The following is a 13,291-nucleotide window of genomic DNA, read 5'->3' as shown; positions in this document are numbered from 1 at the left end:
CAAACAAGGTGGCATTTATTTGCACAAACACACATTTCAAGCAAAACATTTTACAATAGTTACATTTTACAATAATAAATACAAGCTTTTTAAAATGATTAAATAATATATTGTTCAAAATGTAGATTAAAGTAATCTGATGGACTGACTTTATGCACTTCCAATCTTTAAAAGTTCTTTATTTTAATTAAATTTTTTTTTTTTAAAAGAAAAAACACTTTTATTCAGCAAGGATGCAAAAGTGACAGTAAAGACATTTACCCCAAAAGTATATTTCTATTAATCCAAGAATCCTGAAAAAAATTATTAAGCAGCCCCCTTTTTTCAGCATTGATAATGAGCACCAAATCAGCATATTAGAATGTTTTCTGAAGGATCATGTGACACCGAAGTCTGGAGTAATGATGCTGAAAATTCAGCTTTACATCAGAGGAATAAATAACATTTTAAAATATATTTGTCCACCTTGTGACTGGATAAACATAATTGCAAAACTGTAATTTTAGCTCTGGGAAAAGCTCTTGCATCATTTGTTTATATATATAGAGATTATATTAATATTTTGTATCTAATACAAATACATTCTGACATCTTTGAGTGTGACTTATTTTTAAGCATGCAAGAGTGTCTCAATACGATTTAGGGTCACTGTATGTGGTTTTGTACTTAATTTAATATGCCTATACGCCTTCTTATCATCCTTTAATGGAATATTCAATAGAGCCTAACCAAAGTCATTTCATTTTTAAGGAAAGTATAATTGGATGTGAGCTGTTTAAAAGAAAGGAGCTCTTGTTGTCATGTTCTTGTATGTCTTTGATAAGAGCATCACAATCTAAAACAATTTAATAAAGAATGGTAATCCGGACTCTGGACAAAGCAAAATGGAGATGCTCTTTTGTTTGGCATTTAAGAAAAGGGATGCTTTGTGATGCAACTCAGTAATGGTTTAAGGAATGTCTTTTCACTATTTCAGTACTCAAGGGGTTTGACCCGCAGTCACGAGCCATACGTCTATTTCTTGGAATGAGAGTAGTAATGAATGTGAACAAGTTTGTGTATGACATTGTTTACTTTGGCAACCTCAAATTGTCCATCTGCTTCATCTCAATTTTCCACCTCTCCCTTTAGCTTTCTTCTTATATCTTTCTATTCTTCACACTGATCCACTCCATCTTATCATGGTTTTGTGAATAAAACACTCTGTGGCTAAATGAAAAGGCTGAGAGAGTGTGCCGTGCAGGAAATCAGGAAGCAGCCGCATTGTTATTCAAATTTGGCATTTTAACAATGTTCTCCCAGGAATACAAATAGTGACAACATAGAGAACCATTAAGCAACTTAGAGTAATTCTATGATGGTTAGAAACAAGAGGAGGAAAGCTTAAAATTTAAGTGTCTGAATTACTTTGCATGGTAAAGAAAAGGACAAATTCAGTCCTCATATTGTTTTAAAAATAAAAGAAAGGACACACTCTTATCTTGGTACTTTTTAACTTGAATATCAAACAATCAGGCAATCAATCTTATAGAAAATAAATTAAAATCAACTGTTGCTGATATGTACATCTGAGAAAATAAATAAATCTTCAGAACTTTAATGTGATTATGGATTTTATATGATCAACAAACATACATGCATATAGTTTTATGCAGATTTCTTGTATAAGCGAGGTACTCTGTAGTCCTTACTGACAATTTTGACAATTGTATTATGATAGAATGTTATCATTTATTAACCACCAAATGAATCATTATTTTACTATTTTTTACTAAAGGAGCTGTTACTGCTCTTAAAATTCTTGCCGAATTAATTGAATTTCTCTTAGTTTATGTTGGTGATGCCATATTAAACTAAACCTGTCCTGCAGTGAACAAAAAATTTGCATTGTGGGACATCAGTAAGGACTTCTGGAAGCACCAACCACTGCTCATGTATGAATGAATGTTATTAGATTTAGTAACACAGCTACACACACGGTATAATAAAGAAACATGCAAGAGTATAAGTGTTTGTGAACACACACTTGAAATAAAAAATAAAAAAAACATGCAGAAGGACAGTGAATATCACACTTGTGGGTTACATATGTTTGATACGCCCAAACTGCAATACTTCTTACAAATGATGACTGGCTGCACATGCTAAGAGCAAATAATAGATGTTAAGTTCAATAATAATTTGCAGTAATCATTCTTGCTAAGAGTATAGTAGTTTATAGGTCTTACAATGTGTATATATTTATGCTATTTTGATAAATGTTTGCTGTAGAAAGTCTGGGAAAAAAATCTGAATGTTTTGGGTTTCCATGACTTAATCTAAACGTGTTCTGCTTTTATAGTGGCATGGGAATAAACATTGCCTTTAGAATAAAAAAGTATGTGCCCAGTGCTTTATAGAGATTCCTTCCTACTTGATATTCCCATCTTAGCAACTTTCAATAGCGGTAACCCAAACAACATGTTCCCAGAGACTGGAGTGCATCTTAACATGCCACACTTTTTTTTTTTTTTTTTTTTTTTTTTTTTTAGCATTGACTTATAGTGAAGCTTTCGCTACTGAGTGGGTTCTTTCCCCAATGTTTTCCTGTGGTTTACCATTTGGGCATTTTAACATTAACACAGACATTTCTAAGTAAAAGCCCACTCTCCCGTTCCCATTCCCCAGCCTCTTCCCCTTGATGAACTTGCCGCTTAGATGCTCAGGTCAGAACGTCCTCATTATAAGTACATGAACCACTTCTGCACTTACCCGGAAAGCCATAAATTACAAGAGGGGATCTGTTTTAGTCTTTATTTAGTCTACAGGGGTCAGAAAAGATTGTGACTCCAATTAATAGGACATATAGAATATTTGAAGAGGCGCTTCAAATCCTTGGCATTTTGCTCTTGTACAAATTAAATGTCTGCTAAGGACAAATCACACTTTTATGAGGAGCAATGTATACTGTCTCTTAAACCCTGATCATTAACTTCTTTTATTGAAGTTCTTGACTTTTACATTCAGAGCACTGGGCAGGAATCACATTCATTTTACAATTTATGTTAAGATGCTCTTGTTAGCAATGGGTCGTTTCAGTGAGCTGCAGGGAGACATTGCATCTGGGCCTGGTGTTTTCCACTTTCACCAAAATCATGGTATCGTTTAATGAGCTTTAGAAAAGTGCCGAAAAGCTGATATTAAAGACTTTAAAAGTGTCTTCTATGACATGAATTTGCGATTAAGGGACCAAAAAATAAAGTCTCCCTGCAGCTGGGCAAGTCAGTTTACTTGAGGAGTTCCTGATACTGCTCAGACCGCAGGAACCGACCGAAGGAGTCTTTCTCCATCAGGGTGTAGATCCGGCTCTGAGCCAGCTCGAAGGTGGCGGGAGAAAGATCCACCAGGTTCCTCAAAGTCACATCTTTGGTGAAGTGGTCAATGTTCACCTAAAAGCACAATGTTAGAAATAAGGAAGAAGTATATAAAAGTCAGTCACAAGATGCTGCAAATTGGACAAACATTATGCGTAAGAACATTATGTCAACTTTGGCAGTGTCTGAGAACTCTAGGGGGGCTGGGGAGCAGTCAACCTCCCAGAATAACTAGTGCCAATTGGACTGATTCCCTGCGGTTTCCACACTCTATTTCCCCCCGCTAACCATTATACTGATCTTATCAGTTTCCTTGCATAATCTGGTGTATAAAAATGGCTCAAAAGTCTTTGACTTGTGTTATTTAATAAAGTTTTGCAAGCAGCAACAGTCTGGACAAACTTTTCCATTTGTTTTGACTATGTGTTACTTCTCTATAGTTTTCCATATGTGTTTTGTCCATAGAGATTTGTTATACAATTCTGTAAAGCGGCGTGACTGGCGGATGGTTTCCATGCACAGCGCACAGACGCGACTAACCGATAATCAAATTATTTTTTTTCCATTATTGATTATAATCGATTTTATCGATTCGTTTTTGCAGTCCTATAATATTAACATTTTATGTAGGTACAGTTCCTTCAAGTCAGCTTGTATTTTGCATCCGAAATATAGCCTATCTAGTATTTTAAGCACATTTAACAACAAGATTGTTGGTTACTTATATTTAAGCATCTCAAGCTGGATGTAAGCTAATGAAGATGGGACTTTCCACTAGAGTTTTAGCCAGCCCTGTTGAAAAATCCAACATAAATACAGCATGAATTCTATGTTGGTCCAGGCTAGTTTATGCTGGTTAGAGCTGGTCTTTCTGGTGGACCATGGTTGTGCTGTTTCCACTAGCACTTCTGCCTCCCATGCTGGACATCAGCAAACCAGCATACCATGCCCGTCCCAGCATGTAAATCATGCTGCCCAGCAATGCTGTATTTTCCAGCATGGAGGTCATTTAATGGATAATTTTTCTAATAGCCAAAAGGTTGTAGGATTTACCCCTGTGCCATATGTATACACATGCTGTCCTTGTAGTAATTAATGTCTGTTTAGTTTAAAGTTGAAAAATCGTTTAGTAAACAATCATGTTATTGAAAAATGTTTGTATCAGGATGTTTGCACAGCCGCTTGCTGACGTTCAAAGTATCTGTTATGTAATAGCCATTGGATAACATACACATATTAACTTTGATAAATGTTACAATAGCAATTTGTTTCTTAGTGACCTAGACGATTTTTAAAATCAATGAAGTGCAAACAGTATCTCATTGCCATTTTAACATAATCTTTGGTTGTTTAAGATGAAAAGTAAAATATGCTAGAGCTATAAGTTATTTTAACAAGTAATGGGTAGGTTTAGGAAAAGGTTTGGGGTTATGTTTAGGAAAATAATTATCAGTCTGTATGTATTTAAAATGGTATCGGTCGGTTCATTCTGCGACCATTTGAAATACATAAAGATTGATCATTCTTTTCCTAATTCTGAGCCCAAACTTTCCCTAAACCTACCCATTTAAGGTTAAACGTACAAAATTGAACCTCAGAAAAGACAGCAGCATTTGTAAAGCTTGCATTTTGAAAATACTTTGTAAAAAGCAATACCAATGAAACAGCTCTATGGGTGTGGTTCGCCTACAAAGACTCACCTTACAGACCGCTCTTCCCATACAATGTGAAAGAATAGGAAACCTTGGCTGTAAATGTCATTATAAAATTATATAATATTTTTGCGTAACAAAACCAGCCCAATTGCTATTTAAAATGTGCCCAATCACAGCAAAAACTAGCCCAATTTTGGGATATTCCCACCGATTAATCGATTAATCAAAGAAATAGTCGACAGATTAATCTAGGGCTGCAACAACTAGTCGATAAAATCGATTATAATTGATAATGAAAATCATCGACAACGATTCTCATGATCAATTAGTTGGGTCTGCCACCAATTTCCACTAGTCGCATCAAATTACAGCGCTGAATAACGCATTGCTATGGACAAAATGCATCTAAAAATAGTGTAAACAGAGCAGCTGCCTCTGGAAAGGTACATGATCCAAGCACCCAAGCTTTAAGCTAATGCATTAGCGTTTAACATTTGACAGTGTGTGCATCCTCAGCGCAACACGTTCATTTTACAGTTTATATCCTATCCAGTCTGACATTAAGCTTCAAACTTCACTGAACGAGTACCGGTGCTGCGGGCACGTCAAACAGACAGAACGCAGTCGATAGGGAGACAAATTTTAGCGCAAAAATATTTCACTGAAATATCTACTGTTGGACGCTAAATTTAGGTTTAAAAGTCAACATGTAATTGTCAACATGTAAACATGTTTATGAGAGTAGTTAACTGTTTAGGGATAACAGCGTGTAATTGAATATAAGTGTAAGACGTTTCTACAGGATAAAGACATGACAGTACAGTTACTGTGTCCATATAGCGAATGTAACGTTATGTGTTACATTCCTCTTATCTGGTGAAACTACGTTTGTGTTTTTGTTTAATGTCATTTTAATGTAGGGATTTAAACTGTCCTCTTGCATAGTAACCTTTTTTGCACATAATGTAAAGCACAGATACCCTTACAGAAATGATCCATGGCTTTATTAGATAGTAAAACCATATTTTTGGGTGTATTGATTACCATTTTTATAACCACACAAATCCATGGTTACATTTATGTAAGATATTTTCACCATGTATGTTTTCATAGCACAGTTGACACATTTTTTTTGAAGGACAGCATTGGGCAGAAACGAATCGAGTATCAAAATAATCGTTAGTTGCGGCCCCAGATTAATCGATTATCAAAATAATCGTTAGTTGCAGCCCTAGGTAATATTGAGCTAATACTAATACTTTTTCTCAGTGTCTTGAAGGTCAATTTATTTTAATCAAAGTTCATTTCCCTTAAAAAAAAAACTTGCATATACTCAATTACTTTTCCGATTTCTTTATAGCTCCATTCAGTGGGGAGAACATGGGTCTCAGCGTTTATACAATGATCTAAACCACTGATATGAAACATATTTTTACAGGAGATGATTAACGAGTCAGAGAACTGCTTCCTTCTACTGTATGTCTGAAATACGGTGCTTTTTATCTTAACTGTGATTAGCATAAAAAAATCTGTTACAAAACAGACAAACCTCTTTGGGCCCACCGGTCTGAATAAAGTCCTCATAAATCTTCTTGCCTTTAGTGGCCATTTTCAGGGGGGACTTAGTCTTCTTGAAGTTCTCACAAGCCTCCCAGAACTCAATATTCTCCTCGCTGAACTCAGATCTAAGGAAGCTCTTGAAGGTGGCCAGGCCGTCTATGGAATAAAAAATGTGGAAAAGCTATTAGAGTGAGTACAGCTCTGTGTGTTCATTTTGTACTAATGTGTTGGCGACACGCTGCCACCGGAGACCCCCGTCCCAGCGGCTCTTAACATCCTTATACAAACATTACCGGTGTGCACGCCTAAGGCACACATCCCTTAATGTAATTCCTCTCCAGTTCATGTTGTATAACAGCATGTGCCACCAGCTCGGTGGAATAATCAATGCAATTATTCACAATTCAATGCAGATTTATTTTTAGACTTGCAATTGCTTGTGTAAATGTTCTAGCTTCAACAAAAAGATATCCTCTTATATCTGAATAGAAGAATATATCAAATTTCAATATGACAATGAACAGTTGAACACTTTTTCCAAGGCAAATTGTTGCAATTAAACATAACAAACTGGTTTTGAAACAAATCATTGAATTAATAACAAAGATTTGTTTTCCCAGCTATTTGGAACATAATTCAGTCCATCTGTGCAGACAAAGGCTCTCTTGCCATCTTGTTTATTTATAGGTTTGCTTGTCTTTTTTGTAAAGAACCAACAAAAATTTGTCAGAAAACGAGTTTTACAATGATAAATAAATAAATGTTCTTGGTGTCAAATTAAGTTGTGTAGTGAAGTTTGATAATTTATTGCCGACAAGGAATACACTTTAAAGCTGCACAACAGAAGCAAATGCATAAAAAAATGGGTGTTCTTTACTTATGCAGATTCACTCTGGTAAGCCTATAATAATAATTTATATTTTGAGCAGTCAAATTTGATTTGGTGGGATATTTCAGGTTTACCTCATTCGTATTTGTGTGTTTACGCAGCATATACTTGCACAGACTAAATTTTTTTTTCAGATATGGACCATAGGGCATTCTTCTTGCAATCTTGCATTAGATTCATCTGTGGAATTTTTGTTTCAACCACAGATGGCGATAGAGAGGCCAAAGTCATATAGTGCAACTTCATGTTCAGTGAGGATGGTAAGAAAACTAAATGTGTGCCTTTCTTGAAATGTCCTTAAAAATAAAACAAAATCTGAAGAAAAAAACCCTTCATGGGTACATCCCCAATTGGAATTTTTATTTTATTTTTTTATAAATAAAGCAATGCAAAAGGCAGAGTGGTCTAAAAGTCTATGGTATTTTCTGATTTGGAAAATGTGTGTTTATATATGTGTAACTCAGAGAGAATCTTCTTTTTATGGTTCTAAACTGTTAGTAACATTTTCATAGCTGTGCAGCCTTTAAAGGTTAATGTGCCGTTGAAGGAAAAACTGTTTACACATACCGAATAAAGTGCATCAGTGCAACTTCATAGATTTCTAGAGGTTCTCAACCGACAGATATATAAACATAGTTTTAAAATGTGTTTTACAGACTCAACTGATAAACCCTTCCAATGATTGGTCTTGCCTGAAAGAACATTTGAGATGTAAAATGCAACCAAATGGCTATACTTACAGCTGTTGGAGATGACCTTATCAAGGGACTCGCGCCATTGGGCAGCTTCTTCAGGTGTGGGTCTGAACAAAACAAGCACATTTCTTCAGTTTTTCTCCCCTTCGTATATGGCCAACAAGTTGTTTCCATTCAACAAGCTGTTTCGGGTGTTGTGTTAACCTCTTAAGATCTGGGACCATTTTGGGGATTTCCGTCTGGATTTGGCCTATCCAAATTGAAAAGCTTCCCATACACACATACAATGGTCTAAGTTCAAAATGTTGGTGTTATTTTACAGGAAACCCTTTGAAGTTAAATAAAACACTGCTAAAAGTGATAAACATGTAAGTATATGTTGTCTAAGCTGTAATACCCCCCCCCCCCAAAAAAAGAGACGCTTTTTGATTTTTTTTAAATATAAATTCAGTTTTGAAAGTGTGTAACCCAGGCCCTGTGTGCTGTAGCACCCTGCAGACAGTTGGGCTGTTTCCACTAAATTCCAGAAAATAGTGGAACAAAGAATTTTGTCTGTGTCATGTTGTATGCAAGACTTATTCAAATGGATCTGAAGGGAGGACCCACCCTCCCCTTACCCTGCTACACCCCTACACCCCCCCCCCCCACCATATATGTATATATAGGTATAAATGCAATATCCCAGTGTCATTAAATTAATTTAATATGCTGGAAACAGCCCAAACTGTCTGCAGGGTGCTAGAGCTCACAGGGCCTGAGTTACACACTTTCAAAAATGAATTTATAACCAAAAAAAAAAAAAATCTTATTACATGTTTATAACTTTTAGCAGTGTTTTATGTAACTTCAAAGGGTTTCCTCTAAAATGACACCAACATTTTGAACTTAGACCACTGTATGTGTGTATGGGAAGCTTTTCAATTTGGGTAGGGTATGCCAAATCCAGAAATGGTACCAGAGTAATTTAGTGTAAATGCGTTACTTTGTGTAAAGCAAATGCCAAAGTGATGCATATCTCCAGAAAGAAGAGACTCTAAGCTTTCAAATGGGACCACATATGAGCTCCTCCACAGACATTTAAAATTGGAAGTATATACATGATGATGTCATTCCGGACCCTGTACAGGGTCCTCGGACTTTGGCTTAGTCTCATAGTACATGTGGTATATGTGTTATTGTACATTGTTAGTTCAACTGTTTAACATATTCAGACGTATTAAGTAATAACAAAAGTTAATGATCTAATAAAGATATTGCTCTAAATTTATTTTCATGTCTCCTCCTGTCTAAAAGGTCTTATCCAGCTTATACACGTTTGTCACTGTGTTTTCTATACACAATGTCTTATCCTGTAATTAGAATTTTTTATCTATTCTGCCTGAAAAAAATACAATCCTATTAACAACGCTTGCATATGGCATTAGAGGGAGCTGAAGTGGTTTGCAAATGTTTTATGCTCAATTTAACCTCAATTTACATAATAAGCAGACTCTGCAGTTTCCCATCACAGGATTTAACATGGCCTTTCCCAATTTTCTTTGACACCCTTATTTGCTCCCTACTGTTCAACCTTTGTCTCCATACTTCAAAATACTCATCTTTCAAAATGTTCTGGACCAAAAAAATAAATAAATGTATATATAAAAATATAAAATGTATATCAATATATGAATATATATATATATATATGAATATATATATATATATATATATATATATATATATATATATATATATATATATATATATATATATATATATATATATATATATATATATATATATATATATATATATATAAATAATAAATTAATATGAATCAATTATCCTTAAATATATGCATGAATGTTTTGCCAATCATTATTACATATCCGGATCCAACACGGATGGATCTCTACCTGTCGCGATAATATGAAACTCTCCTGATATTAGAGTAAAAATTACAGAATAACTTTTGGAGCTTGGAAGGGTTCAGTTTGAGCAGATGTTTTATACCATCATCACTTTCCTCATCAGAACACATTTCCCATTACATCTCATATTCGTGATCTCAAACATATTTATATTTTCAAACAAAAACATTAATTTCAACATCTCTAAAATCAATCGTTTAATCACTGCTTCTTCACCAGACCCACCATCAAGTGACAGTAACACTAATATCTGATTGCGTTCAGCACTTCCATTTCAAGTTTTGCTGATGATACTTCCCAAACTTTTGTTTTTTGCCTGCGGTAACTATGAGTGAAACGTCACTTCATCATTGTGTATCAGACATTGCCACCTTGTGGAATAAAGGTGAACTGCACTTATTCAGTCATCAAAGATTCAATTATTGTGTGCAGTGATACAATTATGTGTGCAGAAAAATATACTTACACACCTCGGGTTGATAGCGACCCTATACAATTTTTACAAAAAAATAATGGGAAAATAGCATTTCTTTTTTCTTGTTATATTGTTTATAATGAATTGATTGAGGAATACTAAGAAGGTTGATGTCTAACATTAAAAAAATGAATGAGGAAGAGGGTAGTGAATGACATCCCAGGTCGCTAAAGACCCGAGGTATGCGTTTAAGGGATATATATATATATATATATATATATATATACATACATACATACTGTATGGTCTATGAGTGTGTGAGGCATGTGAAGATGTGAAGAGACACGTGCAGATCTGAGAAAAGAGAGAGAGGAAGAGAAAAAAATTAGGAGAGGCAGAGGGAGCCAAGAGGAACTCACTTCTGAAGCTTCTCTGGTTTCTTCTCAGGCTTTTCTTGGTAGGGGATAATAAGGTCGATGGAATTCTCTGGCTTCTGAAGCAGAGTTCCCAATTTAGTCTTGATCTCCTTAGCCCTGAAGACAGCACAAACACAAACCCATACGGATGTCCATTAGAGCTTTTAACATACATTTATAAACTAATCTATGATGTAATGTATGAATTGTACTGCATGAAATGTATTTCAAAACACATGCTGAAATGTAAAATACCTGTCAACAGATTATTTAATATCAGCCTAACTCATCTATTTTCTTCTCTCTAAGTACACAAATAATGATAATTGGGTCTATTTAGTCTTTATTCTAGTGCACGTCAGCCACAAAAACCTTTTCTTCACTGCTTATTATTCATCGAACTGTACAGCTGTAATCAATAAAATAATTACTACAGTTTGACAGATCACACAATAAAACACCACATGTGCATGGTGTTCAGTTCAGACCAAGTCTGAACTGTTCCACAGTCCCTGTAGAGTTAAGAACAGATGTAAATATCCTTTTGTACAGTTTTGGGACAAAAACACATATTCCTCCCAGATGCCTGTGGACGCAGTGACGTCAAGCAACCTTGGGTGATTTGTTGAGGTTTTCGTGAATCTTTTTGCCACAGACAGATCTATTACTCAAAAATTACTGACATCAATGCACGCATCCCTCCTCTTACAAGTTGAGTTTAGATTATGGTCCAATTCTCACTATTAATTAACTATTAACTACAACGTTTGCCTCAATAAACACATAATTACTGCTTTTTAATAGCTAGTAAGGTAGTAAGGTAGTTGTTAAGTTTTGGTATTGGGTAACTGGGTATGATTAAGGGATGTGGAATTTGGTTCTGCAGAATAAGGCATTAATATGCGCTTTATAAGTACTAATAAACAGCCAATATCCTAAGATGCATGATAATAAGTAACTTAATAGTGAGAATTGGAACCTAAACTAAAGTTTTACCAAAATGATGATGTTATGGCCCAGTTGCAACAATATAAACCACCTCATGTTGTACGTCTTTCAGATGTACAAATAAACTTTTCAGGAGGCCAAAGCCAAGAACAGTGAAACATATTTACACCATGATTGAGCCAATAGCAAAAATCAGAATATGGCACAATAAATGTCCTCATTGCTGTACTTAAAGTCTGAGGAATTCTGCTCCAAACCATGTAGAGAAAACTAAACAAAGTTGAGTGTGTTCTGGACTTTAGTAACATTTGGAAACCTTGATGTTTTCAGACAAAACTACGGAAAACATTGCTTGTTACTATGAAACTAATAGGAGTACAATAAACAAAGTCCTTAAGTTTCTGCTTACCTTTAAAACATACAGGTTTTAACCAGAAAACAACTCTGAACCCAAATAATAAATAACATATTTTATGCAATAATCAATACTCACTACCTAAACCATTTTAAGCATTACCAGCTGTTCCAGAATACACAGATATTGCAAAATACTCAAGAATTGAATCCCAAAGGAGGCTGACAATTCAAAAGTAATTGACCTGGCATGGAGTGAACTTTAAATTGAATTGAATTCATGATGGAAAAGATGTTTTACAGATCTTACCTTTCCAGACATGTCTGGGGCAGGGCAGCTAATCCCTTACACATTTTCTGATCTTTTCACTTGTTTGCAGTGTTAGTCCACCACTATTAGTTGTTGTCTCCTCTCTCTCTTTTAGAAGTTCTGCTCCCCCTCTCTTATATGGAGAAAGCCTTTCTGGCCCAAAGCCAACAACTCCAGAGCCAATCAAGTCCTGGCTCACAATTACAATGGGAGCTGAGAGAGCTCTGTAGATAATCAACACAAGAAAGGACATTTTAAACTCGCCAAAGCACTGAAACATCAGTACACCGCACTTTAGATCTATATCTATGCCTAGTAACAGTTATTACTAGAAACATAGAAAGCTGTTTCGTGAAGTGAATTTTTACAACACATTTCTTAGCTCATTTTTACTTTTAAATCACTTATATTGTGATTAAGGTTGACATCTGTAGTATCAAATACATTTGATTGCTTTTTAGGTTTTAGTTTTAAAACATAGACTAACTATGATCATCAAGAGTCAAACTAACTGTCTTATGTACTATACTAACCAGAAGTATAACAAAATTTTTTGTGATGACCTTTATGGATCATACAGAATTTGGACTTAACTGGAATAGTAACTTCTTGAGGTACATATATAAAAATGACAAAGCACAAAAACATAATAAGAAGGATTGACAAAGTATAATGCTAGTCAACTTTTATACAAATAATCTGCAAAAACATAGGTACATAAACAATACATTGGCTAACTATATTTAAAAAATGATTCATCAAAATTGAAAAGTGCTTTCCGCC

The 13,291-nt window shown here is 34.9% G+C and overlaps 1 protein-coding gene across 1 annotated transcript; it reads right to left on the bottom strand.

The window, feature by feature from the left end:
* rgs5a (regulator of G protein signaling 5a) lies at nucleotides 1–12,621 on the bottom strand. The gene is made up of 5 exons (XM_079841566.1): nucleotides 12,509–12,621; nucleotides 10,900–11,013; nucleotides 8,198–8,259; nucleotides 6,558–6,724; nucleotides 1–3,428 (listed from the first exon to the last, which is right to left on the bottom strand). Exons 1-5 carry the CDS (start codon nucleotides 12,550–12,552, stop codon nucleotides 3,267–3,269), a joined length of 549 nt encoding a protein of 182 aa, XP_079697692.1. The 5' UTR covers nucleotides 12,553–12,621; the 3' UTR covers nucleotides 1–3,266.
* Nucleotides 12,622–13,291: the final 670 nt, after the last annotated feature.

This window comes from Gobio gobio (genome assembly GCF_949357685.1).
Source record: "Gobio gobio genome assembly, chromosome: 17".
NCBI classification, from domain to species: domain Eukaryota; kingdom Metazoa; phylum Chordata; class Actinopteri; order Cypriniformes; family Gobionidae; genus Gobio; species Gobio gobio.
This window is presented reverse-complemented; position numbering and strand designations above follow the sequence as displayed.

What these genes read in the sequence shown, in the direction of transcription:
- rgs5a (XM_079841566.1), bottom strand. Translation starts at nt 12,552, where the DNA reads ATGTGTAAGGGATTAGCTGCCCTGCCCCAGACATGTCTGGAAAG. An exon ending in CCCCAGACATGTCTGGAAAG is followed by an intron (nt 11,014 to 12,508) that starts GTAAGATCTGTA and finishes TGCTGTCTTCAG; the next exon opens with GGCTAAGGAGATCAAGACTA. An exon ending in AGACCGGTGGGCCCAAAGAG is followed by an intron (nt 3,429 to 6,557) that starts GTTTGTCTGTTT and finishes TTGTGCTTTTAG; the next exon opens with GTGAACATTGACCACTTCAC.